Source organism: Peromyscus californicus, unplaced genomic scaffold (assembly GCF_007827085.1).
Source record: "Peromyscus californicus insignis strain IS unplaced genomic scaffold, ASM782708v3 Scaffold_18__1_contigs__length_77618521, whole genome shotgun sequence".
Taxonomy (NCBI): Eukaryota; Metazoa; Chordata; class Mammalia; order Rodentia; family Cricetidae; genus Peromyscus; species Peromyscus californicus.
Window position 1 is genome coordinate 6,506,265 of NW_026294480.1, and position 25,160 is coordinate 6,531,424.

The 25,160-nt window shown below is 41.1% G+C and overlaps 2 protein-coding genes across 4 annotated transcripts in view; both read left to right on the forward strand.

Moving 5' to 3' along the window:
• LOC128113360 (zinc finger protein 58-like) overlaps positions 1–25,160 on the forward strand; it is a 65,645-nt gene that overhangs the window by 38,554 nt on the left and 1,931 nt on the right. The window contains exon 5 of one of the 2 annotated variants that reach the window (XM_052742985.1): positions 25,024–25,050. The exons of the other annotated variant lie outside the window; for it this stretch is intronic. Coding sequence (XP_052598945.1) covers positions 25,024–25,029 — 6 coding nt within the window. The 3' untranslated portion in view covers positions 25,030–25,050. Of the gene's footprint in view, positions 1–25,023; positions 25,051–25,160 lie in introns of those variants that run through there. 2 annotated transcript variants of the gene reach the window in all.
• On the forward strand, positions 4,628–25,050 carry LOC128113357 (zinc finger protein 58-like). Of its 2 annotated transcripts, none has more exons than XM_052742975.1 (4): positions 4,628–4,755; positions 12,137–12,263; positions 13,361–13,456; positions 21,786–25,050. In XM_052742975.1, exons 2-4 carry the CDS (start codon positions 12,140–12,142, stop codon positions 23,147–23,149), a joined length of 1,584 nt encoding a protein of 527 aa, XP_052598935.1. In that variant the 5' UTR covers positions 4,628–4,755; positions 12,137–12,139; the 3' UTR covers positions 23,150–25,050. The 2 variants fall into 2 exon arrangements, with proteins under 2 accessions (XP_052598935.1, XP_052598934.1); XM_052742974.1 differs by having other exon boundaries at positions 4,741–4,825.

Consider the following 25,160-nt stretch of genomic DNA (forward strand, 5'->3'; position numbering starts at 1 on the left):
TACAGCCGGGTGTGGTGGTACATACCCTTATTTGCTATGTTCAGGAGGCAGAGGCAGGAAGGTCTCTGTTAGTTCCAGTCCATCCTGGTCTACATAGTGAGAATTAAAACATAATTTTAATGTTTAGTCCCCTTATAAATGATTAAATGACTCTCATTTTCCTTAAATTACATTTATAGTTATCCTAAATACAAATGAAATTTATTGACAGAGACAAGATTGGAAGGAGAGACCAATTTGTATCTCATTCTACAGTCTTCTGGTATTATTGAAGTATATCCCAAAACACATATGTCAAAATAAGTTTAAAGTACATAGTTTAATATGAAATAGTGTTCAAAATCATATATGTATCTAAAGAGAAATCTGGTTTGGAAAATAGAGTGCTGGAGGTAAAGGTGTTAAATGTACAGTACCCTTGCCTGGCAGGACGTCCCAGGCTCAAGAAGCACCATTTCCCTAGGGTGGGACACAGACGGTTTGAGACTAAATTGCGTACTGGCCACATTACAGGATAAGCATGCACAGGGAAAGAAGACTTTCAGAAAGTCTCCTGCTCCTGTCTCCCTCTATCATGTAGGCCAGATCAGAGAACCTCATTATCTCTGAGGAAGATGAATTACTCCTCATGTCTCACATGGTGGTCAGATGGAGTTACTTGCCCAGTAACAGAGTTTGTACCCACATATGAAATTTCTCAAGCCACAGAGGCAAATATCCATTACTCTGCCTTTAATGTCTCCCTTTGTGATATATGAGGATGCTGTCAATACAGGATCCTTGTATGTAACCTGCCAGGAGAGTGGTGTGGGACTTACACAATAGTTGAATTTGCCATGCCCTTACTCTGACTTTCAATTTTTCTCCTCCTATGTTGACTCAGGTCTTTTACTGTTTTGAGTAAAGAAACAATAAACATGGGTACAAATATCTCTGTAATAAGGTGTGAGTTTCCCTGATCATAAGCCCAGGACTGAAACAGTGGGGACAGTGCAGAGACTATAGCCCTGGTTCCAGTGGTGTGATGTCATAATGGGTGTGGGGTGCTGACTTGTGAGGTTTCAGTGGTCACTGCGGCACCCAGAGTCAATGCTGTGGTGGTCTCAGAGGCTACTTTGGGTCTGTGGCTCTAACCACAGCCTGTAGATAGTAGACTGCACTGCATCTGAAGTTTAGTACCTGCCTTCAGCAGACTCACATGGTTCAAGGAGTGACTAAGGATTTGACTCCTCAGCCCCATCTGCACTGACTTCTGAGGCCATGGGACTCAATTTTTGGTTGCAGGATGCTCTCCTATGAATGTGTGGGTAGGCACTCCTTCTTAATATTTGTGCCCTTTATAGCCTTGCTTCCACAGTAAACCTTAAGGCCTAATGCATTTACAGGCCAACTGCATATTCCAGGCTGGGAGAAATGACTGGATACAGGAGAGATTGTCCAATGACCTTGTCCATCTTTCTTTCCTGAAGACATATTAACATTGAATAAGGCCAGGTGTGATACTTTTGAGTGGACACAGCTGGAGTAATAAAGATGGCAGTTGTTTCACTATGAAGTTACTATGTAAGAGAAGGTTGAATGCAAATTACACATGCAGGGTAATGTAATAAGTTGGTATTATCTATGTGCATACTGTTAACCATCTTAACATGTAAGATTGCTGGTAATTGTATAGAAAACAGACAGCTTTTATGGTTTATACAGCATATAGAGTTATTTGTCAGAATTGTTATTAAATATGTTTACAGCATCTAACAGAATTTTGCTGAGAGGGCCCTGATAAACCTATGATGCTGGAATTGTTACTGAGAGATTTTAGACAGAGGGTCCCTCCTATCCTCATTATGTATCACCTGCTTTTATTACAAACGCCTTTATTCTAAGAGATGAACATTAGTAGTCTCCATTCCACATAGGTTCCTGTCAGGTGTTCTGAGGCACACAATGCCTTTTTCTTGGCTGTTTGTTGATCTCCTTTTTCTCTGTCTCAGGGTCAGGGGACTGACTCAGGTCAGGAGATTTAGACCTTAGAGACACACATGCTTGGGTGTGACATCGGGATGCCAAATCCTAGCTTCAGAGGCAAGCTTTCCAGTTTGATAAGACAGCGTATGTCCATAGGATAGTAATATTGCCCACACATGAGAGAGAATTGTTTCCTACAATGGAAAAGATGAAACATAACCAAGAGTGGCCAGGCTTGTTGGGGCAGAAACAAAGGTAGATCACAGGCATAAGGCAAAGGAATCTCAGGAACAGAGGGAATCTCCTATCTTAGCTACAGGAAGCAGGGTTTATCAGAAAGAAGCACAGATTTATCAGAAAGAGCAGGCATTAGAACCAAGGGTAGTTTCTCTAACTTGAGAAACTACACAGGTAACACACGCTCTAGTACAGAAAACAAGGGGCTCAATCCCCATGCCAACTGCAAGGTGGGGCCTCGCCTCTCTGGATGGTTAGGCTTTTTGATACCCAGAGGTCTCGGAAGAGTAAAAATGTGCAGAGGCAAAGGTCCAAGCTTGCCAACACTGCAGCTCCTGATCAGGAGGCTCCCACTACTACCTCAGGTAGTCCTTCTTGCCTCCACCACAGGAAATGACCACAAGAAAGCAGCCTACTTCCTGTCTGCTCATCTTGCACTTGATTCTGTTATCCAGAAGGCATAGATTGTTCACTTCATGAGATCTTGAATTACCCAGGAGAGAAACTTCTCCTGCTGTAGATTATTGAGGGCAGAAGACCCTCTCTTAACACGTGTTCCTTCATACTTTGGGAGTAGGCCCTTGACAGTAAACAGTGCTGAAGAGAAGCACTCATTGCTCCCTCAGTCATGAATTTGTTTGTGATTTGACCAACAGCAATTTCCACTCAAGGAAAACATCCCATCCTGGAGGGGGTCTCATTAACCTTATGAAGTAAGCATGTGATAGGTATGGGGAATTCCTGGACATTTCCAGGACTCACAGAACCCTCACTGCTCACAGCTGTATAAACAGTAAGGACTGTAGGGGAGGAGACTTCCTTATCAGTGGAGTTCCCTGCAAGTCACACACAGAGCTGAAGGCAGGCAACTTTCCTGAGTTCTTACCCAGAGTCCACTCAGATTTTTAGTACTGTTGATGTTATTGCTTTGAGTTGTGTGTGTTCCTATTCTAATCTCTTATTTGTGATCCTGTCTGCACTCCCAGTAACAGACCATGTGAAATCAGCTAGCTGTAAATGTCAGAGAGATTAACTCCAATATGAGAAATCCTGGCAATTTGTACTGACCGCACATTAATTTGCTCAGAGCCAAGAGCACATCCATGGAAGTCTCTGTCTTGCGGAAGTGCAATTACATTTGAAAGGTGAAGGCCCACTGTAAGGGCTCATGAACAAAACTACACTTCTAGGAAAGTTACTCAGTGTCAGCACCCAAAGAACGAGGAAACTGTGCTATGGGGCTGGATGCTGTCCCAAGATAGAAGCAGAACATGACAGCACTGTCCACATTGTATAGATTTGTAGACACTAAGGGCAACAGGTAGGTCAACATGGTACTTTGCAGCAGTATTAAGAGAAGTTTCACCATATAACTGGTCAGATGTTCAGTGTCCCTCCTAACAGTCCCTGTGGGGTCACAATTCATGGAACATGGAGGTGATAGCTAAGTGGAATTGGAACCGTACCATATACTCATGGTAGAAGTATAGGAAACTGGACTGTTTAGATAGTTTAAACTATCTGTGCTTCAGTCCTGAGTTTGATCCAGGACCAGTGACCCTTCACTAGGGAGGTAAGCATGAGCTCCTGGCACACAGGTGGTGAATATGGACCTGAGTTTGTGAAAAACCATGGAGACACTGGTAAAACTCTAGTAGAGCTCTCACAAAAACTAAATGGCTTACAGAGATTACTAGGTGAAAGTTTTCAAGGGAATGAAGGACAGGTGGAAAACTCCTGAGGTGGATTATGGGAGATCTTTGCAAGTAAGTGTCAGAGAGGTGGACATTTAACTTTGTTCATTGATTATACTGTCTCTGTGTTCCTCATCAATACACTGTAGAGAGTCCAATGTTCTCACAAAAATGTTTCACAAGCTGTGCAGTCAGATCCATGTATGGCTCACACAGAGTGTCGGTACAGAGGAATAGGAATATTGATTTATTCGTCGGACCTCATGTGAAGACAATGCCGACATTATATCTAGCTGCTTTAACCCGTCTTTGCTTGGACTTTTCCTTTTTACTTAGATACAAGGTCTCTTTAAATTTCCCAGTCCAGCCTTTCATTCTGGGTCCATTTGTCAAGTAACCGCTGAGCAGTTAGGAGCACGGTGTGACAAACCATGACTGGTTTGAAAACATCTTTAAAAGATAGTTCTCATTCCTACATTAGGATATTGCTTGGTTATTTTAAAGTAAAACTGAGTCAACGTGATTTTTAAACACTGTAGTAATATTAAAATCACAGTATATGGACAAGAAAACTTACAAGGCTAATATTTCTGTCAAAGGCTCGATTCACATTAATAATTTAGTGTTGTGGATCTGGAGGTGAACACCAGCCTCACTCCCTAGGGATCTCCTGCTGACTCAAATTCTCCCTCCAATACTCCACATTAGGTACCCAGCCACAAATCCAGGAACTCTAGAAATCTCCATACCTGGATTCTGGGAATTCGTTCGTACAGACTTCTGGGAAATGTAGTCTTTGGGACTGTGACATCACAGGAAGCCATCCAGGAAATCCCTGTCCGGCTTTTCGTCTACACACGTGAGTCTCCCTCAAAGTTTGGCAAAAGTCCTGTCCTAATGTGAATTCCAGTTGCCTCTCTGACATGGAGGTTGGTCCAGGGTGCAGCGCAGCCTGACGCACTGTGCGGGGTGCGGGGGTCCGACTTGGAGGGAGCGGACCTGGGCTGGGTGGGAGGGCGGAAGAAGCTGCCTTGGAGGTGCTGTGCTGAACTGACTGGGTCACGTGAGGTTGCAGGTCAGGGCTGGGGAGAGGGCGATAGGGACTGTGCACTGTGTGATGATTTTGGTGTCCTGCTTGGTCTTCTGGGACAGGAGAGCTGCCTGGTAGCGCGGGGTAGATGATAGTGCAAAGTCCGGGATTGCAAACTCATGATGCTCAGCTGACTGCCTGCTCCTGAGGTGGAGCTGGGAGCTCAGTGAGCAGCTTTGGTGGGGAAGCATGCTTCTCTAGATGAACCGTTCTCACATGGATGCTGTCAGATTTCTCAGTATTTGTAGAGCAAACAGGGTTTCGGGTCCTTCCTGTACTCTGCAGCCGGCCTAGTGTAACGGTCTTGAGGTCTTGATTGTGTTCATTTTGTAGCCAGCTAAAGAATTAAGAGAGGAAAAACCTAAGGCCCAATGGTTCACCTGTGGGATATTCTGGAACACAGCAGACAGATTTGTCAGAATCAGGTGCTATAGAAAAGCTTTGACTAGGGGTGAGAGAACACACATACGGCCCGTTCAGAGAGAGAGGCATCTTCTGCAGGAAGATAGGGAACTGTAGAAAGTGATGCCCAGCCTCACCTTGAGGACTGGGTTTTCTTAACTTTGAAAGGTCTTCCCTTATGTGGGGTGGACGACAGTGGTTGTGTCAACATGTCTTTACCTGGCCTTGGGCTTGTTGATCTTGGGCAGGGTCTCTAGGAACAGATGAAAAACTCTCATGGCCTTGGGTTCCAGTGCCAGGCTTTTGTGTCAAATCAGAAGGGTGAGGAAGAACTCACAGACTGTGTGATTTATATTCATGTGATTTACAGTAAACAGACCTGTGATAGGAAAGAAACTCCAGTCTACTGTATTGCACATCCCTGTCATCTCTGCATTTGTGAAGGGGAGGCAGGACCTCTGGTCCTCCTCTGCTTCATAGCAAATTCAAGGCCAGAGTCTGTGTTAGAAAACATTTAAACATACTTCATGGTCATGAGAAATACTTTGTGTTCCAGTTTCTTACAGTGCGCAGCTTAACAAATCCATGCAAGCAGCATGTTACTGCCTTGAGAACTACTTGTGGTTAACTTCTCTGGATACATTCCAGGTGTAATTTAAACTTTTGTCATAACATGTTTTTGTGAAAGACACTTTATTTTGGAGATTACACAATTGTTTGCATTTACTATGTGAGGAACAATTCTCAATACTTAAATATTTCTATTTGCACTGATTGTTCATTCTTTTTGGATATTAATCTGTTAAATTCTTGTTCTTTTTTAAATGGTTGCTGCCTTTTAAGCCACAGCTGTCTGAATCAGCAACTGCAACTCCACCACTACCAGCATTGGTTAGGCCCCAAGGGCCGTAGCCCAAGGGAAACCTGTTCCCTTGAACTCCAACTCTTGCAAAGCTACAAAGGGAACTTAACTAAACCTCTCTCCTTCTAAAGAACTCAAGATTCAAAGGTTAAGGTGGAATTCTGCTCTTCAGAGAGACTGAATAGCAAGTAACCCACCTCCTCTCCTTGCTCACTTCCTCCCAAAGCCCTCTTATTTCCCCTCGCCTCTCCTTATAAACAAACCCTTCTCCACCTGGCTCCTCCCTACCACTTCCTGTCAGCTAATTGCTGCATCAGCCTACTGACCGCAGGCGGAATTTTATTTAATCAAACATCTTTGCATCATTAAACAAATGTTCCAGAGCATCATCAAAATTAACACACCTTGAAATAATATTCTACAACATTAGATTCTGTCATGACCTGATGCGTCTTTCTTCTGGTTTCACTGATTTCTTCCAGTTTGCTCCTTTCATATCTAATCTGAGACTCCATTATTTCTTCATTTCCATTCTGCAGTTCTTGACTGATGTGGCTGCTGTGGTTACATTCCTGGGTCTTTTTCTGCAGTTGCAGCTGGGATGCCTTCCCCTGTCCTTACACCAGAGGTTCTACTGTGTGCAGATGCTTCTTACAGTGAGCCAGAACAAAACCACTTCCTCACTGTCCTTTACACGGGCACTGCCATGTCCAACCAGTAAAGCCAAGTGCTAATGCTGGTTCCTGCTCTTCACAGGTCCAGTCCAGGTCCCCTTGTTGAGCAGTCCTGTCTCTTTCCTCCCAGGCTTCTTTCATTGTATTCAGTGTGAGGGAGGGAGTTCCTTGTGTTTACAACTCATGCATGAACCTTGCTGTGTTAGACATGTCATATCTGGAAAACTCAGGAAGGGATGTGTGCTGGGTGGTGACACCCAGTTCCTGCTGATTGATCTAATGGACTATGTCAGAGGCTATGAACAGACATTGCAAAAAATTTGAACAGGGTCAAACACATGCAAGGAATAAACCTGAGCAGCACAGATTTTCATTATATTGTCATTTTTGGTTATATTGGTGCATGTCATAGTGCCCCCCATTGTCATTATCACATGCAGTAACATATCAATTACATATTTTGAGTTCAAAGGTGTGTTTGCCCTGCCTAGTCTCTTAAAAACTGCATTCCATTGTTCTCTTGTCTGCAGTCTCTGTTTTAATAGAATTCAGACCTGTGTCAGTGCGTGTGCCAACCCTTAACTGGAGACACTCCACTTGCTGTTGCTTTAAGAAACTCAGAAATGATATATGGACTATTAAAATTCACAAGTACATCTAGACATCTAATGGACACAGCAAGTGATATTTACTTTGAAACTAAATTCTCAGTATATAATCCATGTTTCACAAAAGGGACATTACATTTGGTCTCCCATGCTTTTTTCATGGATCCAATTCCATTCTCTGAGTCATAGTATTTCTAAGTGTAGTAGTTTAAAGCAAAAAATAAAATAAAATAAAACAATGATTGTTGCATGCCACATTTGTTGGATAAAGAGCTGGAACAGAGATCTAGAAGTTGCTACTTGATGATGTGTGTAGTGTGTATTTTAAGCAGTTATGTAATCAGTAGATAGGCTGTTTTGAATGTTTTGAATATGTCACTATAGTTAGGACCCTGATTGGGAATCCAGTTCTCTCTTTGCATCTGGCTTGGACTTCCCACCAATCTTCTGCTAGTCTTTAGTTTTATCTGACTATCTGAAAAGATATTTCTGAGGGACACTGACAGGAGATGCAAGAGTTCTTATCACATCTACTCTGTCCATTCTGTTGACTCTAGGACCAGCCTCTGTTCAAGTAGAGTGCAGATTTCCACCTCCCAATTATAGTGAGAATATGTAGCAATTTTTATTGAATGACGGGTTACCCAACTCAGACCAGACATTATTTGCATTTCTTCTCTATAGAAAGTAAATTTTGCTAGTTTCAAATTACCCTGAAATATTTGCCATGAAAAGTATTAGGTAAAATTCCACCTAAATACTATCTTGTTTACAGTTGCACTCCTCCACTGTGGGGCATTTACCCACCACCCCCACAGTTCCCCAGAGTTTTCTTGAGTGCGAGCAGCAGGAAATATTAGATAGAAGGATTTATTGCGGAGAATCTTGCGGAGATAAACAGATAGAAAATAAAGGATAGCCTTGAGAGGGCCTGGAACCTTTTCCAACTGGCCCCGACTGTCTCTGCCCCAAGGTTTTTATAGAGACGCCAAGGGGTGGAGCAAAAGACCTCCTCCCCCAGCACAGCCAAGTGCAGACCATCCTAGACACCTGCACTCAGGCCCGTGGTCCTAATCATCCTCTATGCGGACCTGCTGGGTAAAGCCAAGAGGAACCTGAGACTGGACTCCCACACTCCACCCACAGCATGTCACAGGAGGCTGGCCCCAGGACAGGAGACACATCCCCAGGTAGAACAGTGTCCCCTTGAGCTGGGCTCCTTTAGGGAGTGATCATTGCAGTGAGTTCTCCTTTGGGGACCTGCTCTAGTTCTCTCAGAACAGTGTTTTCCATCTTCACTCTTCTGCACTCTTGCCAAACCCCATGGTGACTAATTTTCCCTGTTCTAGGCAATGTCATCCTTAAAAAAGAGGGGAACTTCTGTGTTTTGTTTTGTTTTGTTTTTTTCATTTGTAGATTTTGCAACATGCTGTATGAGCTATAAAGATGCTTTCGACACATGTCAGTTGATTTTCCCTTGAGAAATCAAAGAGTGTTCTGTTCACCAAACTTCTCCAGTCTGCTTTGATTTGAAGATGTATTGACCTCCTTGTTGCTGCTTCCCTTTGCCCTTTATTAAAGGACATTTTCATTTTAATCATTGTTACAGAGTAGACCTTTTCACTGCTCCAAAAGTGTTGAGACCATGCCCACCTCCTCTAAGCACTGAAAACACAATGCATTTCAGAAACAATCCCCTCAGTCTGACTGGGAGCCTCTGACTCATGGATGAGTTTTCATAGTACTAGAAGATGCTTTGCAAGCTTCCAAGGGAGAGAAGTGATAACCCAACAATAGGACTAGCTGAACAGCACCTGAGCAATGACAACATCAATATACATGGTACCCTGTAGATGGCAATCCATGTGGTTCTACCACTAAAGAAGTACATACAACGACCCAGCTGTGGTGGCACATCCCTTTAGTCCAAGCATTCAGGAAGAGGTAGGATTTCTGAGTTCAAGGACAACCTGGTCTACAGAGTGAGTTCCAGGACAGCCAGAGCTACACAAAGAAACCCTTTCTGGAAAACCAAAACAATAACAACAACAACAAAAAAAAAAACTATGTGTGTCTTGGGTTTCTCTTGCTGTGATGAAACATCATGACCTAAAAGCAAGTTGGGGAAAGGTTTATTTGGTTTATGCTGTGGATATCACTCTGTATGAATAAAATGCTGATTGGCCAGTAGCCATGCAGGAAGTATAGGCGGTACAAATAGAGAAGAGAATTCTGGGAAGTGGAAGGCTGAGGCAGAGAGATGCTGCCAGCCGCCATGATGAGAAGCAACAAGTTAAGGTACCGGTAAGCCACGAGCCACGTGGCAACTTATAGACTAATAGATATGGGTTAATTTAAAATATAAGAACTAGATAACAAGAAGCCTGCTGTGGCCATACAGTTTGTAACCAATATAAGTCTCTGTGTCTTTACTTAGTTGGGTCTGAGCGGCTGTGGGACTGGCCAGTAAGAGAGATTTGTCCTGACCGTGGGCCAGGCAGGAAAACTCTAGCTACAGGTTTACATTTCAACATTGCTGTTCATCACTGAAGGAAGTCAGGATAGGAACTCAAACAGGGCAGGATCCCAGAGGCAGGAGCTGATGCAGAGGCCATGGAGGGAAGCTGCTTACTGGCTTGCTTCCCATTGCTTGTTCTGCCTGCTTTCTTATAGAACCCAGGACCACCAGCCTAGCGATAGCACCACTCACCATGAGCTGGGCCCTCCCCCATTGATCACCAATTGAGAAAATGCTTTACAGCTAGATCTCATGGAGGCATTTCCTCAATGGAGTCTCCTTTCTCTTTGATGACTCCAGCTTGTGACAAGTTGACACAAAACCAGCCAGTACAATATGTACATAAAGATTTTTGAGAGCGGGAGAATTATTTTTCCCTAAGGATGAACCCACTCACTATCCATCCAGTTCCAAGAGGTCAGTCTTCACAACATACATACAGGCAACCCTTAGGAGAATCAGCCATTCATATTTATATGGTTATATGTATGTATATACATTCTTTGTAACAATAATAATTAAAGAAGATGTCAGACATTTGAGATGGAGTGTTGTGGGACAGGAGACAAGTTGGAATGAGGACTTTTTCAGAAAAAAAAGTCTTTTTAGTTGTGATAATGTGGGTGAAACTGAAATTAGTTCAGGCAGAGAAAGATAAGTTCACATGATCTCATTAGAATAATAAAAAAAGAATTGTAACTCACAGAAGTTGGAGATGGTATGGTTTTTTTCCATCAGCCAGAGACATCAGGAAGCTGAGTCTTGGGGACTTAAGGAACAATAGATGTCCTGGAACAGTGTGATAAGAGGGTGATCAATGCTCACAGTATTGTCCCTGAATGCTGGATGTGTGTAAGCGTTATGTAGGGTACATTTCAGATGCCTGATTTATAGTGTTTCAGGAGGTGAGCATACCATAACTGAGAAGGATGATCGAAATTACTACAAAATACCCCATTAATACTTAAATTGCTGATAATTTCATTGTATTATTAAAAGGGAAGAATAATGTAGCACTGTTTTCACAAGTCATTCTTGGACTTTACTCAATAAGATGAAAAACAGCTGTGTGGCAGTGGCACACACCTTTAATCCCAGCACTTGGGAGGCAGTGTCAGATAGATCTCTGTAAGTTTGAGGCCAGCCTGGTCTTCAAACCAAGTTCCAGGACAGTCAAGGCTGTTACACGGAGAAACCCTGTCTCAAAACAAACAAACAAACAAATAAACAAACAAACAAACAAAAAAGATGAAAAACAGAAAGAAAATTTTGAAATAGGAAAATAGTGGCATCAGCAAATATATTTCTCAGCTTCAGCACACTGATGCACAGGTGTCATGTGTGGAAAGCATGCTTAGGAATATCACAAACACATCAGTCGATAGATACCTGTCAGAGAAAAGGAGGTAGAAAGTAGAAAATGACTGAAGATCAGAGTTCTGTTTTAAGTTCTCAGTGTTGATAGCCTATACTTGCTGATTTTTCATGTGTTCACAGTTTGTATTTTTCTGTGAGTTCTTCTTTTGTTGTTCTAACCTTTTTCTGCTCCATCTCATGTCTCTTGTCACTGTCATTGGAGTCACTGCTGAACTCTGTACAAATTCAGAAACTCAGACTTCAGCCAGGGCTGCTGCTGCATCAGAATCTGTATTTTCATTTCATTTCTATGTGTAATTGGGCATATTAAGTGTTGAGGTTTCCTTCTCCCTCATCACGACTTTCTTCTGTGAAACATGTGTATGTGTGTGTACATGCGTATATAGTGTATAATACAAGTGTATCACACTATTACACATTATTCTGCTTTCCTACACCATATAAGATCACCTTACCAGGGTGGGCACCACCAATAATGGGCTGTGCTGTTTTATATTAATCACTAATCAAGAAAATGCCATCGGCTTCCCTACAGGACAGTCTCATGTAGGCATCTTCTCAATTATGCTACTCTCTTCTCAAATGACCCTGGCTAGTGTCAGATTGACAGGACAACTATCCAGCGCAATGCATCTTTGTCTTTATATTATTATTATTAGTGATTTTCATTAATTAAAAGTGGGATATCTTTGATTAATCTTTACTTCAGGAAATGCTGTCCTTCTCGGATGTGGCCATTGAGTTCTCTGCAGAAGAGAGGGAATGCCTGGAGCCTGCTCAGTGGAATTTGTACAAGGATGTGATGTTGGAGAATTACAGCAACCTTGATTTCCTGGGTGAGGATCTCATCCACAGTGAATTCTTATTTCACCATCAATATGTAGGTTCCTCATTTTGTATGGTATCTCATGGGAGCATTTCAACATCCATTTTCATATCTGTCATTTTAAGAAAAAATTAGAGAGGTGCTCCATAGCTAAGAAACATTCCACTGTTTTTCTCTGTCTGTGTTGTACTGTCAATGCTGAATATACATTTCATTCAATAGTACCTTTAGTAGAACTGTTTGTTAGAAATCAATGGCATGAGCCATGGAGCACACTTGTTGATTAAATTGTTTCACAATTCAGTTTCTGTTGGATTGTTCTGTGTTTTGTGGGTTTGTCGAAAAAAGAGGTCAATCCAAGATGTAATTTTAAGGCCTGTATGACAGCAGGAAGGTCCAGCCTCTGAAGAACTAAACTCTGAACAGGTGCCATACAAAGGCATATTTAATGATAGTTACACAAAGTTGTTTTTGAGCTAAAGTATTTCCTCATACCAAGGTCCCTAATATACTCTTAGTGTCTCTCCAAGGAAAGCATCACATGCCCCCATGAATTAGTCCTTTATTGTTTGCAGTACACAATAATCAAAGAGCCTCAGGTGTGCCAGAGGCATCTTGTGACCAAAGTCATGGGAAGACTGCAACACCCTTTCAGAAAAACAATGCTACAAATCTCAGAAAACAATCACTGTTTTCCACAAAGATTCATTACTGTTTTCCACAGTGATTCTTCAAGTTCAAAATACTTCTGGAAAACAAATATTCACTCTAAAGTTTATGCTTGATGCAGTGGAGAGTATTCATTCTAATATTTACCCTAGATACAGTGAAAACTATTCATCCTAATGTCTCTCCCAAATACAGTGACTTTGCTTAATTCCTACAGATTTTAATGTTTTCCCCTTTAATGTTTAAATGAAACTCAGAATCTGGACATTGTAAATTCCTTTATGTATTGTAATGGTCCCATGAGAAAACATTTAAGGAACTGATTGTCTGCAGTCAATTATTTCATCATCTTTCCTTATAAACAGTGTACTGAGAGGGACATGTCAATTCCCAGTAGAAGAATACTTCAACAATCTTGTTCCCTTTTCCTACAAACAGGTCTTGCTGTCTCTAAGCCACACCTGGTGACATTTCTGGAGCAAACACAAGGGCCTGGGGATCTGAAGAGACAAGCAACAGACAGTGTGCACCCAGGTGGGTAGGAATGAGGGGTTCAGGGGCAGAAAGGCAGGCTTTCCCATGTGCATTGAAAGAAGATGTTGTTATGGAGATAAGTCTCTCTTTCATGTCTTTGTTATCAAAGAAAGACATCTTGTGTTACATATATATCCACCTTTTTATTCATTTTCTTTGTCAGTTCAGTGGAAACTGAGGTTCTATGCCTTGACCTTGTTGTCCCCACCTCAGACAACATCCAGCATAATGAACTGTGCCTGTCTTAGGTTGGTCTGCCATACAGATCCTGTCTTTGACTACCAGCCCTCGAAGGATTGCTACCCTGGGAGGCGTGCCAGGGTAGAGGGAGCAATAGTCATGTAGCAGCCTTCTGTATTTCCCTAAGCCAAGCCTGTATAACCTCATGGTGAGGCCCACACTCAGGAGACTCTAGAGCCATGAGCACCTGGAGGGTGGTCTTGTTGATGGACTCTTGTCATGACAGACACTTGATGATTATTAACAGGAAGCCAAACAGTCACAGAGAATGTATTAGAACCAGGTGACTGGTGCTTAGTTGGGGACTTCCATGGTTAATTAGGCCATGGCCGTATGCCCACATAGTGTCTCTGGACAGGGAGTGGTAGTCAGGAGCTGTTCCTGGGTTCTACCTCCTGGGGGCGTCAGCCCTTTTGTGGAGGCACTGGGAAACCCAAAACTGAAAGATGTACCTGGACAAACAGACAAACAAGGAAAGGGAAAGGGAGAGGAGGTCCCAGCGCTCATCTCTGAAGGGACCAAAAACACAGAACACTGAGGGGCCAACTCACCTACCAATCACTGAGCAGGGGGTGCCAAATTATGCCGTGGAAGAAAGGGGATGTCCAGAGGAACAGTGACACCCACACGGGCACCAGCCCCTCATTGGGAACCATATGTTGCAGGTTGCTCTGTCTGGACACCCTTGGGGGAGGTGGTGAGAAGGCATGGTGTCAACAACACAGGCACCAGGAGCCAGGTGAGAAGCAAGTAATGGACTTGTTTATTGTAGATATGGGGCAAACCTATATACCCACTCCCAATTTTAAATCGGCAGCTGGAGACTCTCTTAGCTGTGTTGTCCCTTTCTCATTGACCCCCAGCATCCTGATGGTCATGTGTCACCAATCACCAGGTGCAGGGTCAAACTTCAAGTTGTGTCAGCAGGAAGTAGCTAGCAGGCATTCCTATGTGCACTACCTGGAACAGGGCAGCTGTGGTTTTATCAGGCTACCAGGATACACTCCTCCTATAATCTCTAAAGGCCTGTATAATATAGTCAGATCTCCCATCACTTGGCTTCAAGGTTTTAAGGTTTTGCCCCATCTTATTTATTTATCTATCTTAAATAACTTAATCCTTTTATTAGAGAAATATCCTCTAATATATATCTTTTGCATCTTTTAAAAATGGTTTCATTGATACATACAGGGAAAACTTACATTCAGCAAGAGGTTTAGAGATGTCAAAAGTCTAGGATGAGAGAACAACTTTTATAAACAACAAGAGCAGGATATAGTGTAGAGTTCAATCTGAACTTGACTGAAGAATCAATTGAGACATCTCATTTCCTTTGGACCAGGCATGAAAACCTTTACAGATATCTCAAGTAAATTTACCATTTGTTGTAAGAAAATTTCCTAAAGGGGAGAGGTTTTAGATAACATCTACTTTTATGGGGTCTGTACCCACCACACACAACACACTCTGTAGACCAATCTGGCCTTGAACTAAGAGAGCCACCTGACTCTGCCTCCTAAAGGGGTAAAAGATAGTTCATTGGTTAAGAGAATTGGATTTTCTTCCTAAGGAGCCAGATCCAATTCCCAGAACCCACATGGTCATGTAACACATAATTGTAATTCCAGTTCCAGCAGATCTGACATTCTCACACATACCTACATACAGGCAAGGCAACACATCACTATATACAACAGCTTTCTCATAATGCAGAGGTGGACTTCCCCACCCATTATTAGTTTTTCTGGCCTGTATACCCTAGAGTTTAATCATGTAATTAAAGCTTCATTCCATGCAACTATCTGGGCTGAATGACTGGATACTCAGGTGAAGCTTCAAGGACTTTGCCTATATCTTCCTTTTTAAAGGAGTATCAACATTTTACAAGCCCGACTCTGATTATTTTTAGTAAACACGGCTAGAGATATCAAGATGGAAGATGTTCAGCTAAGAAGATAATTGTGCAACATTAATTTAATAAAAGAAGGTTGAATCCCAGTGACACAGTGAGGATACTGTGGTGAATTAATATTACCCATGTACATACTGTTAAACCATTGTGCTTTGAATGTTTCAAGGTCAACCTTGTAGAAAACATAAGACAGTTATTACATGAGTCCTAATGGGTCTTATAATAAAAAGCTGGAGCCAGATATTGGGGTAAATGCTTGAAGATCAGAGGAAACGGAGGAACAGGCTACTAGAGAAACTTCTCATGACTACCTAATCCTCAAGCCAAAATAGAGGCAAGATCCTGCCTCCATGAATCCTCAGACGCTTCTGAGTCCTCAGCCGAAAGGGCTTTGAAGTCCTGTCTCCCCCTGTCTTGTATTCCTTTCTCTGCCCAGCCATATCACGACCTGTCTCAACCTCCCTAGTGCTGGGATTAAAGGCGTGTGACTCCTAAATACTGGGATTAAAGGTGTGTGCCACCACCACTTGGCTCTGTTTCTCCTTTAACCCGGATTAATGTCATGTTGTCCAATGTGGCTTTGAACTCACAGCAATCCAGATGGATCTCTGCCTCCTGAGTGCTAGGATTAAAGGTGTGTGCCACCAAGGCCTGGCCTCTGTGTTTAATCTAGTGGCTTGCTCTGTCCTCTGATCTTCAGGCAAATTTTATTTGTTAGAGTACAAACAAAATATCACCCACAGGATTTGTCTATATAGTTCTGACTGTCCTTAAACTTGCTCTGTAGACCAAGCTGGCCTCAAACTAACAGAGATCCACCTGCTTCTGCCTCCCAAGTGCTGGGATTAAAGGTGTGTGCCTCCATTACAGACCAGTATTGAGAGATTTTAGACAGTGTCCCTTTTATCCATTACATGGATCAGCATCCCATTGATTGTTTTTATTCTACACATCTTTCTTCCATGAAGTAATTAATAGTAGCCTCATTGGAAACAGTTCTATTCTCAAATGCAAGGTGTCTTTTCTGGAGCTGTCCTGATGTTCTTCTGCCTGTCACAGAGTCAGAGAGCCAGCCTGACCCAGGACAGGGTATTGGAAGAAACTTTGAGACAAATTGGCTTCAATTTGAAGTGGGTGGGGCAAATCCTATCTCCAGAGCCAGGTTTTCATTGAGCTAAAACAGCATATGACTACTTTTAAAAACTATTATCTACCTTTAAAAGGCATTTGTTTCTCTATAAGACTGAACCCAGTCATTTGCATATCAATAATTCACTTGTGTGTCTACATATGGTGGCAAACAACCTTAAAAGTTTAATGTATATTTCCCTTCTCATAAAGATATCAATGTTTAGGATGATATAACGATTCTATGAGATTGAGACATATTGATTTCATTGTGTGTCATACTTCTAAATTGTAAATACCTAAGTACCTGTTACATAGAGACAATTAAACAAAAACTATAAAAACTAGACATCAAAGGAACTGAGAAAGTGTTGGTGGAGCATAAGCAAAGATCAACCACAGCCTTAGTCTGAATGGGTCCCCGAATCATAAAGAATATTCTGTCTCAGAAGCAGCAGACTCAGAGTAACAGTAGAAAGGAGCCAACATAACTCCCATCTCCACTCACCCACACAAGCAGTACAGCTAACTAATGGAAAAACTGACTGCAATTCCTTGGCCACTTTGAGATGGATTCCTAGATCCACAGGCTGGCTAAGCATTTGGATGATGCCTTAGTTAGGGTTTCTGTTGCTGTGAAGAAACACCATGACCACTGCAACTCTTATAAAGGAAAAATATTTAATTGGAGTAGTTTACATTTTCAGAGGCTTGGTCCATTGTCATCATGGTAGAACATGGTGGCAATCAGGCAGACATGTTTTTCGAGCAGGAGCTGAGAGTTCTACATCTTCTATAGGTAACAGGTAGTGGTCTGCCTCTCTAGGCGAGGCTTGAGTATATATGAGACCTCAAAGCACGCCTCCACAATGACACACTTCCGCCAACAAGACGACACCTTCTCCAACAAGCCCACACCTCCTCCAACAAGCCCACACCTCCTAATAGTGTCACTCCCTCTGGGGGCCATTTTCTTTCAAACCACCACAATGCCTCAGGGCCTCCCCACTTACCACATTATAGCCCCTGGTTCTGTGACTCCAATAGTCAGCTTGTGTTCTGCAGCACAGGTGGCCACACCTCTATTGGGACCTTGTTGTGCATGTATGGGTTGGTGAGATTATGTGGCCCCATTACCACCAGTCTTAGGAGTCCCTTGGGGAACTTTTGCTGGGAATAGAGTACATTTGGGTCTTAGACAAGACCATAAGGGGTAGCTCAGTGCCTCAGATGAGTGAGGTGAAGAAAAGACAGGGAATTTCCCAGACTCACTAATACAACTTCAGATTAGAAGTTTTTAAGGATTACTTTGGTTAATATCCCCCCACTTAGGAGACCCAAGGAAGGAGTCCCTGTCAGGATTGTTCCACTTACCAGAATGTGGACCAGAGAAAACTACCTACACACAGCTCTTCAGAGCACCAGAAGAACTAGGTTGGTGTTGGTGTCCTGAAATACAGTGGTCATTTCTGGACTCACTGGCCCTGGTTTGACTGGGTTTGTAAAGCCAAACCCATAATTACCTCATACCAGAGGCTGTCCAGGGGCCTGAAATTTCAAAAGTGTCAGTTCCATTGATTCAGGTAATTTATGTTGTAAAACAGGAGATCTCCCAAAGCTGTGATTGAGGCTGCATGACTGTGTTTTGTAGTTGGAAGTTTTCCTGCATTATGCCTGGTCTGCCGCGGTCAGGACAAATCTCTCTACCCATTGGTCTGGTAGCCATTCTGACCCAAGTAAACACACAGAGGCTTATATTATTTACAAATGATATGGTCCAGTGGGTCAGGCTTCTCACTAACTAGTTCTTACATCTTAAATTAGTCCATTTCTATAAATATATACTTTGCCACGTGGCTCATGGCTTACTGGTACCTTACTTCTTGCTCCTCATGGTGGCAGCTGACAGTGTCTCCTCTGTTCTGCCTTTTTCCTTCTCTTTCTAGTTGGAATGTCCCACCTAACCTTATTCTGCCTCATCATTGGTCAAACAGCTTTATTTATCAACCAATCAGAGCAACACATTCACAGCATACAGAACAATAACACCCATTATTTCGCCTTTTCTTTCTATTCAAAAGGAAGGTTTTAACTTCAACATAGTGAAATTACATATAACAAAACAGTTATCAAACAAGAATTATAGCTATAATATCTGGTCTATTTGTATTTGGCAAAATTAAAGAAAATATCCTATGTATCCTATATTTGTGAGTCAAGGTTTCATAGCTACCTTATTTCTTATCATAACCAAGGAAAACTATAACTATCTAGCCTTCAACTACCTCAAAGAACTCAGAAGGATATAATGTTATTTAAGTAAACAGGAAATGCATTGTAAGCAACTTCCAAAAATCTAGAATGACAGAGACAGCTGGCTACCTGAACAGTTATCCCAAGTTTCTCTGTAACATTGGGGCGTCCTTCTTCAGCCCATAGGCCTAGTCTCTCAGTCGTTTTTTTTTTTTTTTTTTTGCTCTGTATTCTGTAGACTGTCTCACAGTTTCCTCTGCAAAGCAGGAACCTGAATGACCGACCATCTTGCTTTGTAAAGTTCCATGGTCACCTTCCTATGGGTTCTTCATGTCCAGTCATTATAACATTTAGTCAAGCAGTCCAGGCAGGAACAGTTTCTTGCCCAAATGGCTATTTTTGCCAAGAAGAAGATAAATTCCATATGGAGTGTCTTCGATGCCCATCTTTCTCTTTGAAATGAATTGCTGCTTTGCCATGTCCTGTCTAACCATATTCTGCCTCACCATTGGCCAAGCAGCTTTATTTATTAGCCAATCAGAACAACACACATTCGCAGCATACAGAACGATATCACCCATCAGTATTTTCTTAGGAGGATTGTTTAGCTGGGGGAACAGTTGAATAAAATTCAGGCAAAAATGGAGTCACTTTGGGCAGTTCAGTAACAGACTTTGCACTGTTTCTAGTCCTCAAAAAATTGCACACTTTTCAAAAGACCAAGTTCTGAAAACAATGTAAGATATCAACTTTTATCATATCACTTATAGTCATGTTAATGAAAGTCATCTCATTAGAGTTCTTTGTGAATGATGAAGATATTTTCTAAAGTTTTTTTCCTAACACACATTCAATAATAAGGATTTAAAATACAAGCCCTTTGGGTATATATATATTCAAAGATTTAAACTGTTCACCACTAGGAAAAAGTGTTTAATATCTTAATAAGCTTTCAGAATTTTGTAGATTCAAGATTTTTTTCTTTTAATTTGCAATGTGGTATTGTTATGTGGAAGTATGTATAAACTATAATCATTTGTTGTACATGTACGATGTATCTTGGTGGGTGGATAAAGCACATTGATAAAATGCATAAGGACAGTATAAGATAATAATATCTATGAGCTGGGCTGGAGAGATGGCTCAGAGATTAAGAGCACTGTCTGCTCTTCCAGGGGTCCTGAGTTTCATTCCCAGCAACCACATGGTGGCTCACAACCATCTATAATGAGATCATCTATAATGATCTGGTGCCCTCTTCTGGCCTGCCAGAACATTGTATAGAAAGTAAATAAAGAAATCTTTTAAAGAAATCTATGAGCTGTACTTCTGTAATTTTCACTTAGTGTACAAACAGGATTCTCCAATTTTCATGCCTTATTCATTGTCTCTCTCCACTCTGTGCTCAGTAGTTGTTTAATCTTGTAAATGAATACATCTTAAAAATATGTCATTTTTAGTTAGGGTGTGGTGGCTCACTCCATTAATCCCAGCACTGGGGAGGCAGAGACAGGCAGATCTCTGAGTCAAGTCCTATTGGTCAGGACAACAAGGACTACACAGAGAAATCCTGTCTTAATAAACAAAACAAACAAAAGAAATGGGCAATTTTGTCATTTATTCATTGACAAATATGTGGCCTCAGCAAAATTTCTGTTATTTACAGGAGACTTGAAGTTTTTTTTTTTTTAAATTATGACTTGATATTCAGGTATATAATTTCATGTCATCTGTTGTGGAATAACCTTTTTGTATGTATACTATGAGAATGTGTCACTTGGATTGGTTTACTAAAAAGCTGAATGGTCATTAGCTAGGTAAGATTTGTGGGGCAGAGAGGATGCTGGGAAAAGGTAGGAGGTGCTAGGACACAGAGCAAGCAGCATGGACATTACAAAGTAAAGGTAACCAAGCCATGTAAAAGAAGCAGATGAAAAGAAATGGGTTAATTTAACTTATAAGAGCTAGTTAGAAACAAGCCTAAACTGTCGACAAACTTTCATAATTAATAATGAGTCTCTGTGTCATGATTTGGGAGCTGGCTGGTGGGACAGAGAAAGATTCCCTACAGTCATCCAAATAAAAGAAATAATAAAATACTGTCCTGAATTTTTGAGCTATATTATTTAATCTTGTTCTGGACCATCTACTTTTTGTGCAGCATATCTTTTGTACCTTACAAAATAATACTCTATGTGTAGGATAAAACATTTATATTTTGATGATGACTCAAAAATCACACAAAAACAATTAACTTTCTCTTTTAATGCTTGGCTGCATATATAATTATAATAATGGATGTTTGGTCATATAACATCTTTTGTTTGTTTTTTTTTTTGTTTTTCAAGATAGGGTTTCTCTGTGTAGCTTTGGCTGTCCTGAATCTGGCTCTGTAGACCAGGCTGGCCTCAAAAATCACAGAGATCCACCTGGCTCTGCCTCCTGAGTGCTGGGATTAAAGATGTGTGCCACCGCTACCTGGCAATATCTGTATTATTTAATGGACTTATTTTCGTTAGTAAATTGGCCTTAGAACTTACTTATCTATTTAACTTTGAATAATAAGCCATTATTTCCATGTTTTATTTGAGCATGCTCTTAGTCCAATAAAACTATAGAGTATTTCTACCTGCTCTATTTTGTGAATGATAGCCAGTGTTTATAGGTAAGAAAATATACTGTTTTCTGATTTATGGTTAAACATGTATGAGTAAGTCTCTCCATTTTAACAGTAAGCATTATATGTATGAAGAATATTGCTTAGCTTTTGATCATATCTCAACTTTTCCTCAACAGGAACAACACCAAATGACTGTAAGAATTTTAGCATGGCCATTGACTGTAACTCACTCCTTATTCAACGCCAGAGAATCCATACAGGGGAGAAACCCTACAAGTGTGAAATATGTGGAAAGGCCCTTAGTTCTCAAAAAACCCTATCTATACACCAGAGACTCCATACTGGAGACAAACCCTATATGTGTAAAGAATGTCATAAGGTGTTTAGTACTCGCTCATCACTTTCTATACACCAGAAAAATCATACTGAAGAAAAAACGTACAAGTGTGAAGAATGTGGCAAATTATTTTACTATCCTTCAATGCTGAAGCATCATCAAAGAATTCATTCTGGAGACAAACCCTACAAGTGTGAAGGATGTGGCAGAGCTTTTTATTATCCTTCATTCCTGAAGCGACATCAAAGAGCTCATTGTGGACAGGAACCATACAAGTGTCAAGAATGTGGGCAAACATTTTCCTGTGCTTTAATCCTTAATAAACATAAACGAATTCATATTGATGAGAAACCCCACAAGTGTGATCTTTGTGGAAAAGGATTTACTAAGCCTTCTGTGCTTTCTGAGCACAAAATATGTCATACTGGAGAGAAACCCTACAAGTGTAAAGAGTGTTACAAATGTTTTTCCTCTTCTTCAACCCTTAGAAATCATCAAAGAATTCACTCTGAAGACAATCACTACACATGTAGGGAATGTGGCAGAGCCTTTTACACTCTTTATGCCCTTACTCAGCACAAGTTTGTTCATTCTGGAGAGAAACCCTACAAGTGTATAGAGTGTGGGAAAGCTTTTTATGATCCTTCATACCTGAAGAAACATCAAAGAGTTCACTGTGGGCAGAAACCATACAAGTGTGAAGAATGTGGGAAAACATTTTTCTCTGCTTTAATCCTTAACAAACATAAACGAATTCATTCTGGCGAGAAACCCTACAAGTGTGATCTGTGTGGAAAAGGATTTGCTAAGCCTTCTTTCCTTTTTGACCACAAAATATCTCATACTGGAGAGAAACCCTACAAGTGTGAAGAGTGTGACAGATGTTTTTCCTCTTCCTCAACCCTAAGAAGACATCAAAGAATTCATTCTGAAGACAATCCCTACAAGTGTGAGGAATGTGGCAGAGCCTTTTACACGCTTTATACCCTTACTCAGCACAAGTTCATTCATTCTGGAGAGAAACCATACAAGTGTGAAGAATGTGGGAAAGCTTTTTCTTATAATTCTATCCTGATCCAGCACAAATTAAGTCATACTGCAGTGAAATCTTATCAGTGTGAAGAATGTGGGAAAATGTTTTACCCTACTTCAAAACTAAAGAAACATAGAAAAATTCATTATAAAGAGAAACTGTACAAATGAAAAAAACATTTTCTGTGGAAATGCCTTTTCTAGTAATTCTTCCCTGGTTCAGCACAAAATAGTTCATACTAGAGAAATGCCCCAAGTGTGAAGAATGTGGCAAAATGTTTTCCAGTACCTCAAAATTGAAGAGACACAAAGGAACTCATTGTCAAGAGAAACCTTTCAAATGTGAAGTATGTGGTAAGGACTTTTGTACTTGCCCAGAACTTTCTGTACATAAGAGATCTGATGCCAATAAGATACCACACAAGTGTAAAGAATGTGGAACCTCACACTTCACAAATTACATCATATCAGGGAGAAATCTTATAAATGTGAAGAATGTGGCCAAATGCTTTAGTCTACTTTGGGCCTTAAAAAAACACTAGTAAATTCATACTGGAGAAAAACCATACAAGTATGAAGAATGTCACAAAGCCTTTAGTACACATACAACCCTCAAGAGACACAAGACAGTTCATACTGGAAAGAAACCCTGCAAGTGTGAACTGTGTGGAAAAGGATTTATTAAGCCTTCTGTACTCACTGAGCACAAGATAGCTCAAACTGGAGAGAAACCCTACAAGTGTGAGGTGTGTGGCAAACGTTTTGCCTTTTCTTCAGACTTTAAAGCACATCAGAGAATTCATTCTTAAGACAGTTGCTACAAGTGTGGGGAATGTGGCAGAGACTTTACCAAACTTTGTGTATTTACTCAACACAAATTTGTTCATACTGGAGAGACACCTTACAGGTGTGAAGAGTGTGGCAAAGGCTTTGTGTGTGTATGTGTGTGTGTGTGTTTGTATGTGTATATATATATATATATATATATATATATATATATATATATATATATATATATATATATGAATCTCCAGAGTCATACACACACACACACACATATATATAGATATAGATATAGAATAATCCTCTTGTACAGTGTAAAGATGTGTCACTGGAATTGGTTTAATAAAATGTTGATTGGCCAGTAGCCAGGCAGAAAATATAGGTGGGGCAACCAAACTAAGGATGGTGGGAAAGAGAAGCACGGAGTGAGGACTTCTCAGCCAGATCCAGAGGGAGAAGAAGATGAATGTGTCATGCTAATAAAGGTACCGACATGTGGCAGAGTGTAAATAAGGAATATGGTTTAACTTAAAATGTAAGAGCAAGTTAGTTATAAGCCCGAGCTATTGACTGAGCATTTATAATTCATATTCAGCCTCTGAGTCAGTTATTTGGGACCTTCAGGTACATGTGAAGGCCATGTTCCCAGGTATCGGATGATAAGGAATATAAGTACATCTCTAACTCACTGCCAGGACACCTATATGTGATGAGGTCACCCCAATGTAGATGATTTTCAAACTCAGTTATCCAGAATGCATGGATTGTTCACTTCATGGGATCTTAAATTACCCAGGAGACAAACTTCTACTGTAGATTATTGAGGCCAGAAGACCCTCTGTTAACATGTGTGCCTTCATAATTTGGGGATGGGCCCTTGACAGTAAACAGTGCTGAAGAGAAGCATTCATTGCTCCCTCAGTCATGAATTTGTTTGTGATTTGACCAACAGAAATTTCCACTCAAGGGAAACATCCCATCCTGGAGGGGGCCTCATTAACCTTAGGAAGTAAGCATGTGATAGGTATGGGGACATTTCCAAGACTCACAGAACCCTCACTGCTCACAGCTGTATAAACAGTAAGGACTGTAGGAGAGGAGACTTCCTTATCAGTGGAACTCCCTGCAAGTCATACATTGAGCTGAAGGCAGGCAACTCTCCTTAATTCTTACCTAGCGTCCACTCAGATTTTTAGTACTGCATGGAGTAGTTGTGTGTTCCTATTCTAATTCCTTATCCATGATCCTGTCTGCAATCGCAGTATTAAACTCACTGATTCATGAAGATAGGAACTTTCGTGGAAACACTGTGTCTGTCATTAGAGCCTGATCTGAGGTGAGTAGACGTTCCTTCTCTTCACCATTGGATATTCACAGAATAGAGTGTCTTTTTGATTGC

Coding starts and splice junctions, on each gene's coding strand:
- LOC128113357 (XM_052742974.1), top strand. Junction 12,264..13,360: donor CAGCAACCTTGATTTCCTGG/GTGAGGATCTCA, acceptor TCCTACAAACAG/GTCTTGCTGTCTCTAAGCCA. Junction 13,457..21,785: donor AACAGACAGTGTGCACCCAG/GTGGGTAGGAAT, acceptor TTTCCTCAACAG/GAACAACACCAAATGACTGT.